The following is a 15,313-nucleotide window of genomic DNA, read 5'->3' as shown; positions in this document are numbered from 1 at the left end:
ACCCCAACCACCGTAAATTTAATGTGGGGGAACACGTGCGAATTAGCAAGTACAGACACGCTTTTGCTAAAGGTTACCAACCAACTTGGTCCAATGAAATTTTCACCATAGCGACAGTTCAAAATACTAATCCCAGGACTTACCTTATTAAAGATGGTAGAGTACCCGGATGTATTTTTAATTGAAAAAGTTCTTCGTCGAAAAGGAAATAAAGTCCGAGTGAAATGGTTGGGAATGGATAGCTCTCATAATTCTTGGATTGCAAAAAAAGATGTATTATAATTTTTACACTAAGAAAATAAAAAACTTTTTTTAATTTCGTTGATTTTATTTCAAGTAACCTTTTTAACAACCTACTTTCTACTTTATATACAAGTTTTGTGATACAAGCAAGTATTTTTTTTTTTTTTTTTACAAATTAACTGATCGCAATTTAACTAGCCATACATGTTTACGTTTAACAACTCCAATAAGTTGTCCAAAAGATCTTCCCTGCGTAGATCTTCAATAAGATAGTTTCCCCAAGCTAAAGTATGACATCCATCCTCCATCACGTAACGTTTATCGTCATGTGCAGAGAGCGCCACTTTATTCTTTAGTTCTGTATACATCGTGTGATAGGAGGAGCGAAAGACATACATCTTTTTTCGCACAGAACCTCCATCTTCGATAATCCGTTTATATTCTGAAACACTTAAGTTTTTATCGATAACATACTTTTTCACACCCTTGGCACGCTTGACAACTCCTTCCAAAGTGTTAATACAATAAGCTTTAGCTCCTGTACCATAAAACGGTGTTAATATCGTATTTGGGTACTCATCTTTCATTTTTCCAACTATCGGCGGCCCTGGAGGAATATTATGTCTGTTGTTTAACTTGTAATTAGAGGTATCGAACATCTCTATATTTTCTTTGATATCCTGGTATACATTCTCAGTAAATATTTCGAGAATTAACGAATCCGTATCTGTATATAACAATAATACGTTTTCACCATATTTCTCTTTTAAAAAATTATAAAAAAAGTTATAAATGACCGCTTTCGACAATTCCAGTACGCCAAACCCTACATACAGAGGTTTGTTATATTTGACCTCCACCTTCTGCATTTCAATGGCTGCCAAATTATGGCAGAAAATTTTCGATGACTTGAAAGTCGGCTTTGCGATAAGAGCTTCTGCACCGGGTCTCCTGTAACGATTCTCCCAATGTGACACTAATCGTATATCGACTCTATTTTCAACATTTTCCATCGTTTTCCCATACACGATATTATTCATTTGTTTATAATGATTTTTCCCAAATTCATTCGTAGCATTCATTCGTTTCTCAGAGTTAAAATCGATATATGGTTTCATCCACGGCGATTGTTGAAATTGCAATGCACGGTGTATTTTGGTTAGCTTAAGACCTTTTTTCACACATTCACGTAGGTTTACATAGTGAATTATGTATTTCGATTTATTTTGTAAGTTCGCAATCAACTTAGGATGCTTCGATCCGGGAACGATTATGTTTTCGGGACAAAACGGTAGATCATCATGCTGGTTGTGTAACCTTTCGGGATACTCCAAATCCACTTCAAACACATAACCAAGGTGTTCATCATCTAAACACTCCACATCTATATCTGCTATTTCTTGGTTCGACAACCATCGAAAACCGACTGTTGGTAATTTACAATTCATTGCATACCCATACAAATTTGTAGCGTCCAAGTATAGAATATATGATGATGGTTTTTCCGGGTTAAAATCGTCAAGGAACTTGTTGTTTGCTATTGCAGATCGTTTTACACACATACAGAGACCGCCTCTAATTCCTTTCTTAAAAAAGTGTAACATGTCAATGTCTGATAACAATTCTAATTTTACACCTGTCATTTTTAACAGAGCATCCCACCCAAACCCGGGCGCAGTATAATAATGGCAAGGATCCAGATTGTAATTCTCCAAAGATATTGTCCTGAAATTTTCAAAGACGTCAGTCAACATTAACACATCTGACGTCAAATACAGGTCACTGTATTCTCCCAACGTTGTACACTTAAATTTATTCCATACAGTCTGTGCTCTAGAGTATTGTTCCTTTGAAATATTACTTGAACTCAATATGTCGTAAAACTGTGTATGATCAGGCAATTTACTATACTCCAACTTTTCAAACGAATCTACGAACGAATATGGAAATACACCTTTCTGGCGCATCAATCTAAATTCTTCAGAGTCTTTGAATTTTTTTTTCACTTCCACACAATCCTTATCATCCAAATATGAAACCAACTTTTCCAAAGAACTCGCCATGAATCTAAAAGAGTCGACGAATCTTATTTTCATAAACACTTTGCGTTTCTTTCCCTTGTTATCGGTTGTTTCTCCGACAACTATTTTTTTGGAAAAAGAAATATATTTTTCTTTGTTTTGTGCTATCACCTCTACTTCCTCCTTGTTTAGGGCAATACTTTTCACAAACATGTGGGCATCGTAATTCGACAGGTTGTGGAAAAACACAGGGATAAACATCGGTAATTTATAATTTATATTGCAGACGGAATGCGCAGGACCCCTATACAATCCTGTCAAGTGATCGTGATCACACACTTTCTCTTCTTTGTTTATTGGTTTATCACAAATGTGACATACGGAACTCAGTTCATGTACAAATTGGTCCAGACAGCTTAGCGGTATCATATCCTTTGTTTGCCTCAAATGTTGTTTATAGATCTCTATTACATCCTTCTCCAATCTTATAATAAATTCCAGAGCAGCGTTTCGCCCTCGGTATATTTGGAATTTCGATAAGTTATCATCGTAAGCACACTTAATGTAGTACGCAAAAGCGTATGGTTCGTGTTCAAAACATCGGGCCGTATATGGTTTATTATCATCGTAAACTTTTCCTTCTTCGGGCGTTAAGGGTTTCAGAATCGCCTCGAAATCGGCGTACACCACAAACGGAACTTTCATTTTTTTTTCAAATCCTTCAAATTGTAAAACATTTTCCTTTTCTAGATGTCCGAACTTATTCACTTTTATTTGTTCGCTTGGTACTGTTGCTTTCACTTTTTTACAGTCATCCATCTGATGTCGTACCAACTTGTCTTCAGTTGAAAAGTATTGCAAACAACCCTCACAAATATATCTTTGATGTTCATGAGTCGATGATTGTGTATTTATCAGTCGAGATAAGTTTTTTATCCAACAATAGTGGTTATTCCCGAAATTGTCGCTGACTACTAATAAGTTTACATGACGCTCCCGTTTCTGTTTACATATACATACAGTTACAATATCATCTACCATTTTCTCTCCATTATACCAAGAATTTATACCATAGACGTTAATTGAAATGTTATTTTCTTCCTCAAATTTTGGTATGTCTCTGATGGGTACTGGGAATGTTACGCAGTCAAACTTTAATTCTGTTTCCCTATAATCTGGGTATGATGATATTCTTTGCGGTAAACCTGTGGGTTGGTACAGTGCGGACATCAGTGCCCAAGCAAAGCACTTATTATCGTTATTTTGCACGTTTATTACCGCTCTCTTCCCTTTTATGGATGTCGGTAAGTCGATGTAGCTCGATGCTCTTGTAGGATTAAACTTGTTACAGTTCACTTCAAGATATAATATTTCCAACAAGGTCCAACCTGCAGTATTAACACCTTTAGTTTCGCATTTTACTACTTTTCTATTCTTATACTCTTACCTGAGTCCCGTTCTTGGAATTCCGACATTTTCACCATAATCTCGTCCATAAAGTCCTCGTATGTTTGGTATAAGTCTACGGCTACTGTTATAATTTTATTTTTTGTGTTGAATGATTTGATTTCCACTTCTTCCTTCGTATTTATGAAATACAATCCAAAAATTTCCGTATTCACTTTTAAACTACCATTTACATTCCTCACGGACTGTATCAAACTGATAACATTTTCTCTAATTCGGTTACTGAATTCCTTCATGTCTACGTACTTCCGTTCATGATCGCTCACTCTAAAACTACATATTTTATCTCCAAATATCGAATCTATTTTTTCTACACCATCATCTATTATTACGAAGGCTTTCTGTTTATGTTTGTTGCTACGCAGATGTGAGGAATAACATTGTCTGGTTACGTGTTCATCACATATTTCACACACTATAACATCTCCTTGTTGATCCTCTTCCACCTTTCGACGTTTCCCAATACATGCTGTGCGTTGATGTCTCACAAGATTATCTGGTCTAGTAAACTCTTTGTAACACACGTCGCAGGTCAACATGTTCACAACACTCTTACTTCAATACTGTTGAACACGATTTTCTATCTGCTATTTAAAGCATACCTCCTCCGAAGTGGGGTTTTCAATGAACTCATGTCGTGTAACCTTCATTTCAGGTCACGTACAAGGTCAATGTCATGGTTACAATTAAGGTTGACTTCAAGGTCTCCGTTGAGGTCAAAGTAAAGGTCATTGTTCAGGTCAAGGTTACTGATCAAGGTGATGGTCACTCAACGTGATCTTGACCTGAGGTGAGCTCAAAGTAAAGGTCATTGTTTAGGTCAAGGTTACTGGTCAACGACCCCCTTTGCAATAGCCGATTCTGGAACCTCCTCCCAGAACCTCAGGGCAAGGTCAAGGTCATGGTCACTCGACGTGACCTTGGCCTTGACCTTGACCTGAGGTTCTGAGAGGAGGTTCTAGAATCGGCTTTTGTCTACTACTAATGTAGCTGCCCCTTAACAACTGTAATTGCCGAATATGAAGCGTCAGCAATTAATTGTTATAAATAACTGCGAGTACTTCGATATCGGGGAATTGTAATTCCGACTCCACGAAGTACTCAAATCGTCGACGCGGTGTTCAAGTTACGCTTCCGTTTTTATAAAATCTTATATAATAAATTATAATTTTAAATAAAAGTTAAATGATTAAAACGTCCTTTTAATAAAAAAACTCTAAATAACAGTTAAATAATATAATTGGCGCAGTCAGTAGGATCCGGTAAACGTGAGTGATTAAATCTTGTATCGTGCCTAAAATCGGTCCGACTTACGGAACACTTGTGGTGAACTTTCAAGTTCTTTATTACCGGATACGAGAAGAAAGAAGAAAAGTAGAACCCGCCGAGGAATTTGGATCCTCTCCAATTGCCGATCGATTCCCGGGACTACTCAAAAGAGAATCAATGACAACAATTTTATTCATTCTTATTGTACTGTATCTTTATTTCTGCCATCCTTTATTCCTTTTCATTTCCGCGACTTAAACCTAATACGCTCTGGACAATTTAAACGACTTACTGGAGGCAATCAACGAAATAGAAATGGCAAGAAAAATATCGAAAGTAGACCAAGATTTGATACCAGTCTTTGGCGGAGACAGAATAACTCTGAAGAGTTATATTAATGCCTGCGAATTCTTGATTGAAGAATATTTACCAACAGCACCTGCAAGACCAGAGGAAATTCGCACATCTAAAAGACTGTTAATGATTTTTATGGGTAGACTATGTGCCAAAGCACGCGAGGCGGTGGATGCAAATAAAACACCCACCACTTGGCCCGAACTTAAACAAATTCTAATTCATTCATTCGGTGATAAACGATCCGAAGAGGTTCTTGTTTATGATTTGAATAGTTTGGTTCCACAAAAAGAAGACAGTACAGCCAGCTACTCTAATAAGATTAAATCAACTCTTTACACTCTTCTTTCTAAGGTTAACTTGGAAGAAGACAATGTACCGATCCGCAACCTCAAACAAGAGCAATACAACCAGATAGCTCTAAGAACTTACCTATTTGGATTAGACTTGATAAATCCCAACATCGGTTTAGAAGTTAAATTACGACAGCCCACCGATATTGAGACAGCAGAAGGATACGCCCTGGAAATTACTAACTATAACACCCAGAAACAGCGTTTTCTTTTTAATACAAGGCAGCCAATTGCATCGCCATTGCGTACCATTATCAGACCACATCCCATGGTAGCTCAACGTCCAAACTCGATGCAAAAACCTCCCATGGTTATGCCACAACAGTATGGACAGCCAAATAAATTTATTCCACCCGCAATACTACCACCTCGTCCAATGTTTTATCCCAGACAAGAAAACAATCAACCATTTGTGAGAACCCCGGCACAATTTCAACAACGACCATTTAGACCAACACCGATGGAAATAGACAATAGTAACAAACGTCCAGCTTCATCTATCAACCGACCAGCCCCAAAGAGACAATGGATGTCAAATAATATTGAGCTTCCATCAGAAACAACCGAAGCCAATATCTATGTCCAATATCCTGATGATGACCAAACGGACGATAACTATGGGGAACGACATATCGATGAAAACGTCGAATACACAGAAGACGTTGAGACGCAGGATTTTCCCCAGGACACGTCTCAAGAGCAATTAACGTAACGATTTCGAACAAAGCCTATTCACAAGATCCGTTACTACCCTACGTCGAATTTGAAGGCTTAAGATTTCTTATAGATACGGGAGCAGAATGTTCTCTTATCAATTCGAAGTTATATGAAGAAGTTAAATCGGTTTACGCATGCGATAGTCAGGAATTTAATATAAGAACACCTCACGGAGTTGAAAAAAACAAGAAGCGCGGTTTACGCACCGCTTCCTAACATCTTTAAATCACCGGAATATCATTTATTTGTATGCTTTGATTATTCACGTACATTTGATGGTTTATTTGGTTTCGATCTGTTAACAAAATTAGGAGCTTCGCTTGATACAAAGAAACAAGTCATTGTTACAGATAATACAACAATTCCTTACAAAATTGACAATACTCAAACAATTAAACCATACTCGCAGTCATTAATGAGTTTTCAGGTCACTAACATTGAAAATGGCTTAGCTTTGTTTCCTGTAATGAAAGATGATACAGACAACGTAATGATCCCGGAAGCACTCGTCGAAGTAAAAAACCATGAAACGCAAATTTTTGTTACAAACAATTATGGAAACCTGATCCGTTTGAATCCGACGCCGATAGAAGTGCAACCTGTAAGCGAAATTGAAGAAGAAATAAACATCGGTTATAATTTTATAGATAAAAACCATTTAGCGGCACTTCAAGAAAAAAATGTTGAAAAGAATTTGAAATTGGATCATCTAAATTTAGAAGAAAAGAAGGCTCTTCAAGCATTATTATCGAAATACAAACATTTATTCCATATAGAGGGACAACAATTAACTTTTGCTCATAAAATAAAACATCATCTTAACCTAAAAGATAATAGACCCATCTATGTTCGAAATTATCGTCAACCAATCGAGACAAAAAAGGAAATAAAAAAACAAACTATGGAACTACTACGACAAGACATCGTGAAAGAAAGCGTTTCGCCTTGGAACGCACCTGTCCATATTGTAACAACCCAAAAAGACGGAAGAATAAAATATCGAATGGTAGTTGACTTCCGACGACTAAACGAAAGAATGATAGAAAACAAATATCCAATTCCAAACATTGCCGATATATTAGATAAATTGGGCAGGGCAAACTATTTCACCTCTCTCGATTTGGCATCAGGCTACCACCAAGTCGAAATGGAACCGGAAGATAGAGAAAAAACAGCGTTAAGCACCGAACAAGGCCATTTCGAATTTAAAAGAATGCCTTTCGGATTGAAAAACGCCCCGGCTACCTTCCAGCGTCTAATGGACGAAGTTTTACGTGGTTTACTAGAAGACACATGCCTGGTATATCTCGATGATATCGTTATTTACTCTTCATCGCTGCAAGAGCATATACAAAAACTAATTAAAGTTTTCGACCGTTTAAATTCAGCTAATTTTAAAATTAACTTACAAAAAGACGCAGTTCATTATAACAAAGAGTTTGGGAAATGGATTAGAAATTACAATCAAAACAAGAGGAGATAACACCATACACTTGGTACGAATCCCAGCAGAAAACCAATACGAACACATTCTAAATTTATATAAAAACTACATGGCTGGAAATAAAACATTTTATATGTACACGTCTGTCGACGAGCTCTATCAACAAATGTGTAACGTTTATAATAATGAAATATCAGATAGAGGACCACGGATAATCAGGTGCCTACGACGAGCGGAAGCTATTTCAGATGAAGCAAAGACGATCGAAATAGTAACAACGTATCACGAAGGAATGACGAACCATCGTGGTATACAAGAAACTTTAGAACATCTCAAACGGAAATACTGGTGGTCGAAAATGGAGGAAACAATCACCAAGGTTATTAAAGCCTGTGAAATATGTAACAGGGCTAAATACAATCGAAGACACGATGTACCATTATTACCGATAACTGAAACTCCAGACGCCCCATTCGAAAAATTATTCGTTGATACTTTCTCTTTCGCAAACAATAAATATCTAACAATTGTAGACTCGTTTACACGTTTGGGACATGCGATTAAAATCAAAAGTAAAAATCCAACAGATATTGTCGAAGCATTTCTGGACTACTTCAATTACTACGGAATCCCGAGAGAAATTCGTTTCGACAAAGGATCAGAGTTTAACAACCAAGTAGTAAAAGAATTGGCCGTATTACATCGAATCACTTTGCACTTCGGTACAGCAAAGAACCCAGAAAGTCAAGCTAATGTAGAGAGATTCCATTCTACCTTACTAGAACATCTGAGATGCCTTGATGAAGATCCCGGTATAACAAAAGAAAAGAAAATTCGATCTGCTACAATTGCGTACAATAACACCATCAATAGCGCAACAGGAATGACTCCATTTGAAGCACTTTTTGGCCATACAAAAACGAGAAATCCACTCGACCTATTTTACGATGCCCCGACGTATCAAGATATTATAGACAAACGTAAAAGTCGAATGGCAATTATGTACGAAAGCTTAAAGAAAAAAGACGAGAACCGGAAACTAAAAACTCAAGAAAAACAACAAGAACAAGTAAGAGTTTCAACATGGAAAATTGGAGAAAAGGTATACGTAGAAAATATAACGAAAAGCAATAAAATGGTCAAACCCTACTTTGGACCATACACCATTATCAAAGTAAATGATAATAGCACAGTAGAAGTTCAAACTAGAAGGGGAGTACAAACATACCATACAAGACATCTTAAACACGGTATTGTTTCAGATGCTCCTGGGCAAGACCCGAGGTCCGAATAACAACGTTAGACGGCCCTTTATTTCCATTACATCTGGGAACAGCCAAAAACCAGGTCAGCCAATGGACAACGGTGGTACAATGTGACCTCGAACCACTAGCGATACAAATTGACAAATTAACGAAAGAATATGACGAACTGATGAAATTTGTGGAAACAATAGAAAAGACCATAACAGTAAAAGCGTACATGAAGGGCCACATTCTCACCTTCTTGTTACAAATTCCTTTAATTGAAATGACAACCTACCAGTATTATCACTTAATTCCATTACCTATTAAACAATAATCCCATTATCTTATTCTCAACATCCCCCAACCGTACCTAGCAGAAAATAAAGATAAGTACTTTACGACCGGTACCAAATGTAAAGAATTCCAACGCGAAGAATACCTATGCCAAGCTACAAGTTTAGATACAAGCAAACGACCAACGTGCGCTTACGAAATATTGCGACACCTTCCCATATCAATGTGTAATCATAAGAAAACATCTCGACTACAGGAAGAAAGTATACATTGTTACGGCTTAAAAAAAAAGGTAAACCAAAACGCACCCGAAATGAAAATTATGACAATTTTGAAATTGTCACCCGATCGACACACAACCCGCAAAACAATTTACGTTATCGTTAAACCTAACCAGTTTGTTGCGAACTCCCCGGCAAACTCGTTTGGAGAAGGGAAGGTTCGATTTATTTAAGGCGCCACACAATCCGTTAATTCGCAACGGGCACTGATTGTGATGTTGGAAACAAGAGTTCATACAATAACGAAAATTTAACAACACAAAGATATAGAGAGAAAATAAAGAAACTCAATAGATGCAGGTAAGCAAAATGATATGAATATATTGCAAAAAAAAATCAAATAAAATAAAATAAATTATATAGGTTAAATCAAATAAAAATAAATATCAAAAAAAAAAATGAAACTAAGAAGATTTAATTGGATAACCAAAAAAAAAAATGAAACACCTGATTGACCGGGACACCGATTGTCTACCTCAAGTACTTGTTTCAGAAATCGATTAAATTAAAAAAAAAAATTGAATATCAAAATAATAACAAAAAAAAATATACCAATTAAACTCTTTTACAAAAGTAAAAAAATAAATTATAATCAAATGATTCGCAAATTCAAAACAAAACAAAATTCTATATCCTAAATTTAGTTGTATGTTATTCTTTTTTTTTTTTTTTTTTTTTTTAAATAAGATCCTAAATTATACTAGGTAAGTATTATTATAATGTACAAAAAAAAAATTGAATTATCAAACTTAATAATTGAAACAGTAAACAGACAATAAAGTAGAATAAAAAAAATTCAAAGTTTAAAACGAATTGTTGATCTGACCTTAAGTTGTCTTCTTTTTTTTTTTATACTTTCATAGTCAACTTCGAAAAGGTATGAGTTGGATGATCTTAAGGATCGTAAGGAGTGGATATCCAGCGGTATTAAAGTTAATAAAATGTGCTCAGAACTTTAGGACCAAGAATTTCATTAACAAAAATGGTTCCCCCAAAAGAAAGATCTACGGATCGTAATTACCGATTAAAAAAAAAAATTCGCTAAGGGAATGGATGAAAAGAATGAACGGATGTAAGTGTGAACGGTTGATTTTCTTTTTTTTTTTTTTTAATGAAAAGTGTAAATCTAATCAATGAAATTATGCTAATCAATAAATAATAAGAATGTTGTGATATGGATGGGAAAAGTTATGATTAACCGAAATAAGCAATTCTTACCTCAGTTGGTCGAGGTCTACGCCCAAAATTTATGGAAAATGGTGAAAAATATTAAATCCGGTTAAAATATCCGGATCGGGTTATAGAAAAGACTTAACCGCGACTTTTCAACGGGAGTGATATTTCCGATGACTTCGGATTAGCCTCAAGACGCCAAAATTTAAGCGCAAATTTTCCAAAATGTGTATCTACGCTGATTTACACTCGTCGTTGCTTTTCTTCACCACCGACGGAGAGAATTGTCACCAAAACCAAAGAGACCGAGTTTTCAAAACCCGTCCGAATTTATACTCGACTCGAATTTCCAAAGAAAAATGTGCCTTATCGCGCAACTCCCAAAAGTAAAAGTCAAAATAAATACTGTAGGTATTAAACATCTGTCTTTTATTTAAAAACTAAATCCCTTATTAACAAACAAAAAAAAAAAACTCCCTCCCCAAAACAAAATTAATAAGATTATTAATAGATATTTTGCAAACAAAATTTTAAAGAAATAAGGAATAACGACATCTAATGGGTAAAAGGAAAGGTAAGGACAAAGGATTTGCGACGACCTTATCCTGGTTCGGTCCTAGGAAAAGGGGTCTTGGTGCCCTGTTATGTGTTCGGGATGTTAACGGTCTCGGGCGCCACCTTATGTTTAGAGAGTTAAGGAACTCTTTCGCCTCCAGGTAACTTTTGGGGGTTACAGTCGGAGATCCAGGGATTCGGTATGGGAAAGAAGAAAACAAGAAAAATTCGGAAAACAAATAACTACCAACTTTATTAATAATAAAATAAACAAATAGGAGGGCAGTTTATTGCTTTGTGACCACGGTCGGAGAATGGGGACGGTGGGAATAAATTAACAAGACTTTGACTTTATAATAATTGAATTTAAATTAAACAAATAAAAATTGAGGCGGAGGTATGGGATACACCTGGAAACCTTCCTAAGGTGCAAAGGAACGGAATACTCGAAGAACCTTCCAAGAGTATTAAGGTTGGGACAAAATGTACAACAATCAATGAAAATTAACAGCAAAATAAAATCAAAGTCTATCAAAATAAATCGGACTTACGGTAAACTGAAATACGGATATTTCGGAAATTAACTGTTGACGAAGACTGTTGTAGTACTTGTTAAAGACGGTCGTAGTACTGATGAAGAACTGTTGTAGATCTGATGAAGAACTGTTAAAACTCAGAATTTTGGCCGGCTATTTATACCATTTTGGGGCGAAAACTGGATTTTTCCGCGTGGGGGATCGTATCAGTACAAGTTATCAACGACTAATTTACAATGCGCGGCGCTAATTAACAAAAATAGCAAAATTCTGACGGCGCTATCGGATGCGGGAAATAAAATTACATAATTACAGTTTTTGAACGGGTAAAATCGATTAAAGAACGGCGGAGTAATTAACAATTAATCAACAATAATTAACGGAAAAATTTATAATACAAATCAAAAGATACCCTTACTTATACAGAAAATCACAAAAATATTTTTAACAAAATCGGCCACTGTTTACGGCACTTATATTCACAGATGTTTTCCCGACCACGTGTTTCACGTCAACACCAATTAATCGGTATTAATTTACGCGCACCTTAACACAAAACAATTCCAGCAGTTGGGTGATGTTCGGGGCAATCCTACATGGGCAATATTTTCAACGGATGACCATCAGGAATGGAGTAATTTAATTAATTACGATGCGGGATGATTTTCGGTGAATTATTGTATTAATAATAAGCGGATCATCTTTAGAATCGTTCAACGGTTATTTCATGATATTTGTAAATGTTTGAAATCGGTTTGGTCGGTCTACGATTTCTAATTCCGCATCATAAAAAATAGTCGCTATACGGTAGCTCGACGGTAGCTCGCTGGCTGCTGAAACTTCCTCGGGACGGTCGGCTGGACTGATAGAAACATGTGGCTTTTCGTATCTTGTTTGGAAATTTGTTAGTTTCGGCATTATTTAATTATTTGATAATAATTTTTCGGAAAGCACATGTTTTCGTGATTCAACAAGTTTGTTAATCACTTTCATTTATTGATGATTCGGTCAGGGAACGTTGTTGGAATTTAAGATAACGGTTTCGAAATGGAAAATGGAGAAAATCAAAGTCTAATTAAGAAAATTATCAAAATTAATAAAATGTGAATTGGGTTGCATAAACGGGCGGTGATAAGGAGATAAGATATCTTTTTCGGAATTTCTATAGATCGGGTGGAAACTGTAACGTATCGAGGTAGTGTGGGAAGTATACTCGGATATATTTAATTTTCGGTAATTTTTCGGAATATTCGGTTTTTGAAAAATAAAAATAATGTAACTTCGTTACAGATTCTCGAATACTGCTGCTGAAACAAAAAAAATATAAAACAAATTTTGCTACCTGTCTATTGAGGAGAAACACTAAGAACAGAAAAAAGAATAAAAACGTAACAACATCCTACCGAATCGGAATGGATACTGTTTCAAGCCAACTCAACAGGAGAAACGGTGTGCGAAGATCGTCAGGAAGTTCGTCCACTGGAAGGAAATCTTCTAATACAAATTACTCCAGACTGTAGCGTCCACATGGGAAAGGAAATCTTACGCACCACCACCAACAATTTACCAGATCGTCAATTCCATTCGGCCGTTGTAAATTTGTCCACCATACCTGAAGATAAATCACCTTGGCAACTGGAAAACATCCACATGAAGAATCTCCAATTGGCAACAATGAATGGTGCGAGAACCAATCTCACTGAACTAGACCAACGACTACGAGAATTCAGAACCAACCACCTTTTCAGTCTAGGGAGTTCGATGACGTCGCTCATTGGAACCGTGACCATAATTATTGTAATCATTATTTTAGTTTGTTTTAGAAAAGGGAAAAAAGTTCAGGATAGCGACAACTCGGTAACCCAAGTCCCGGAGAGAAGCTCTCAAAATCCTTGGCTCACTTTAAGACGGGAGGAGTTACCAAATGTAGCTGCCCCTTAACAACTGTAATTGCCGAATATGAAGCGTCAGCAATTAATTGTTATAAATAACTGCGAGTACTTCGACATCGGGGAATTGTAATTCCGACTCCACGAAGTACTCAAATCGTCGACGCGGTGTTCAAGTTACGCTTCCGTTTTTATAAAATCTTATATAATAAATTATAATTTTAAATAAAAGTTAAATGATTAAAACGTCCTTTTAATAAAAAAAACTCTAAATAACAGTTAAATAATATAATTATATGGTCGACAGAATTACCGGAACCAAAAGTGATTGAAAGTTCAAACATGGCTCAAAACGGCGTATAACGTCATAATATCACGTTTAATGCACATTTTGTTTTTTATCTCCAACATACTTCAAAATAATATTTACCATCTGAATATCACATATATGGTCGCCAGAATTACCGGAACCAAAAGTGATAGAAAGTTCAAACATGGCTCAAAACGGCGTATAACGTCATAATATCACTTTTAGGCACATTTTGTTTTTTATCTCCAACATACTCCAAAATAATATTTACCATCTGAATATCACATATATGGTCGCCAGAATTACCGGAACCAAAAGTGATAGAAAGTTCAAACATGGCTCAAAACGGCGTATAACGTCATAATATCACGTTTTGGGCACATCTTGTTTTTTATCTCCAACATGCTCCAATGTGACATTTGCCACCTGAATATCACCTATATGGTCGACAGAATTACCGGAACCAAAAGTGATAGAAAGTTCAAACATGGCTCAAAACGGCGTATAACGTCACAATATCACGTTTTGGGCACATTTTGTTTTTTATCTCCAACATGCTCTAAAATAATATTTACCATCTGAATATCACATATATGGTCGCCAGATTTACCGGAACCAAATGTGATAGAAAGTTCAAACATGGCTCAAAACGGTGTATAACGTCATAATATCACGTTTTGGGCACATTTTGTTTTTTATCTCCAACATACCCCAAAATAATATTTACCAACTGAATATCACATATATGGTCGACAGAATTTCCGGAACCAAAAGTGATAGAAAGTTCAAACATGGCCCAAAACGGCGTATAACGTCATAATATCACGTTTTGGGCACATTTTGTTTTTTATCTCCAACATGCTCCAATGTGACATTTGGCATCTGAATATCACCTGTATCGTCGATGGAATTACCGGAACCAAAAGTGATAGAAAGTTCAAACATGGCTCAAAACGGCGTATAACGTCATAATATCACGTTTTGGGCACATTTTGTTTTTTATCTCCAACATGCTCCAATATAACATTTGGCATCTGAATATCACCTATATGGTCGACAGAATTACCGGAACCAAAAGTTATAGAAAGTTTAAACATGGCTCAAAACGGCATATAACGTCATAATATCACGTTTTGGGCACATTTTGTTTTTTATCTCCA

General features: G+C 36.0%; 1 protein-coding gene across 1 annotated transcript; it reads right to left on the bottom strand.

Moving 5' to 3' along the window:
- Window positions 1-437: 437 nt before the first annotated feature.
- Window positions 438-4,270, bottom strand: LOC139431525 (uncharacterized). The gene is made up of 2 exons (XM_071199403.1): window positions 3,712-4,270; window positions 438-3,652 (listed from the first exon to the last, which is right to left on the bottom strand). Exons 1-2 carry the CDS (start codon window positions 4,268-4,270, stop codon window positions 438-440), a joined length of 3,774 nt encoding a protein of 1,257 aa, XP_071055504.1.
- Window positions 4,271-15,313: the final 11,043 nt, after the last annotated feature.

Source organism: Onthophagus taurus, chromosome 10, assembly GCF_036711975.1.
Source record: "Onthophagus taurus isolate NC chromosome 10, IU_Otau_3.0, whole genome shotgun sequence".
NCBI lineage: Eukaryota > Metazoa > Arthropoda > Insecta > Coleoptera > Scarabaeidae > Onthophagus > Onthophagus taurus.
Note: the sequence above shows the minus strand (reverse complement) of the source record. Positions and strands in the feature narration are given on the sequence as shown.

What these genes read in the sequence shown, in the direction of transcription:
- LOC139431525 (XM_071199403.1), bottom strand. Translation starts at nt 4,270, where the DNA reads ATGTTGACCTGCGACGTGTGTTACAAAGAGTTTACTAGACCAGATAAT. An exon ending in ATTCCAAGAACGGGACTCAG is followed by an intron (nt 3,653 to 3,711) that starts GTAAGAGTATAA and finishes TTAATACTGCAG; the next exon opens with GTTGGACCTTGTTGGAAATA.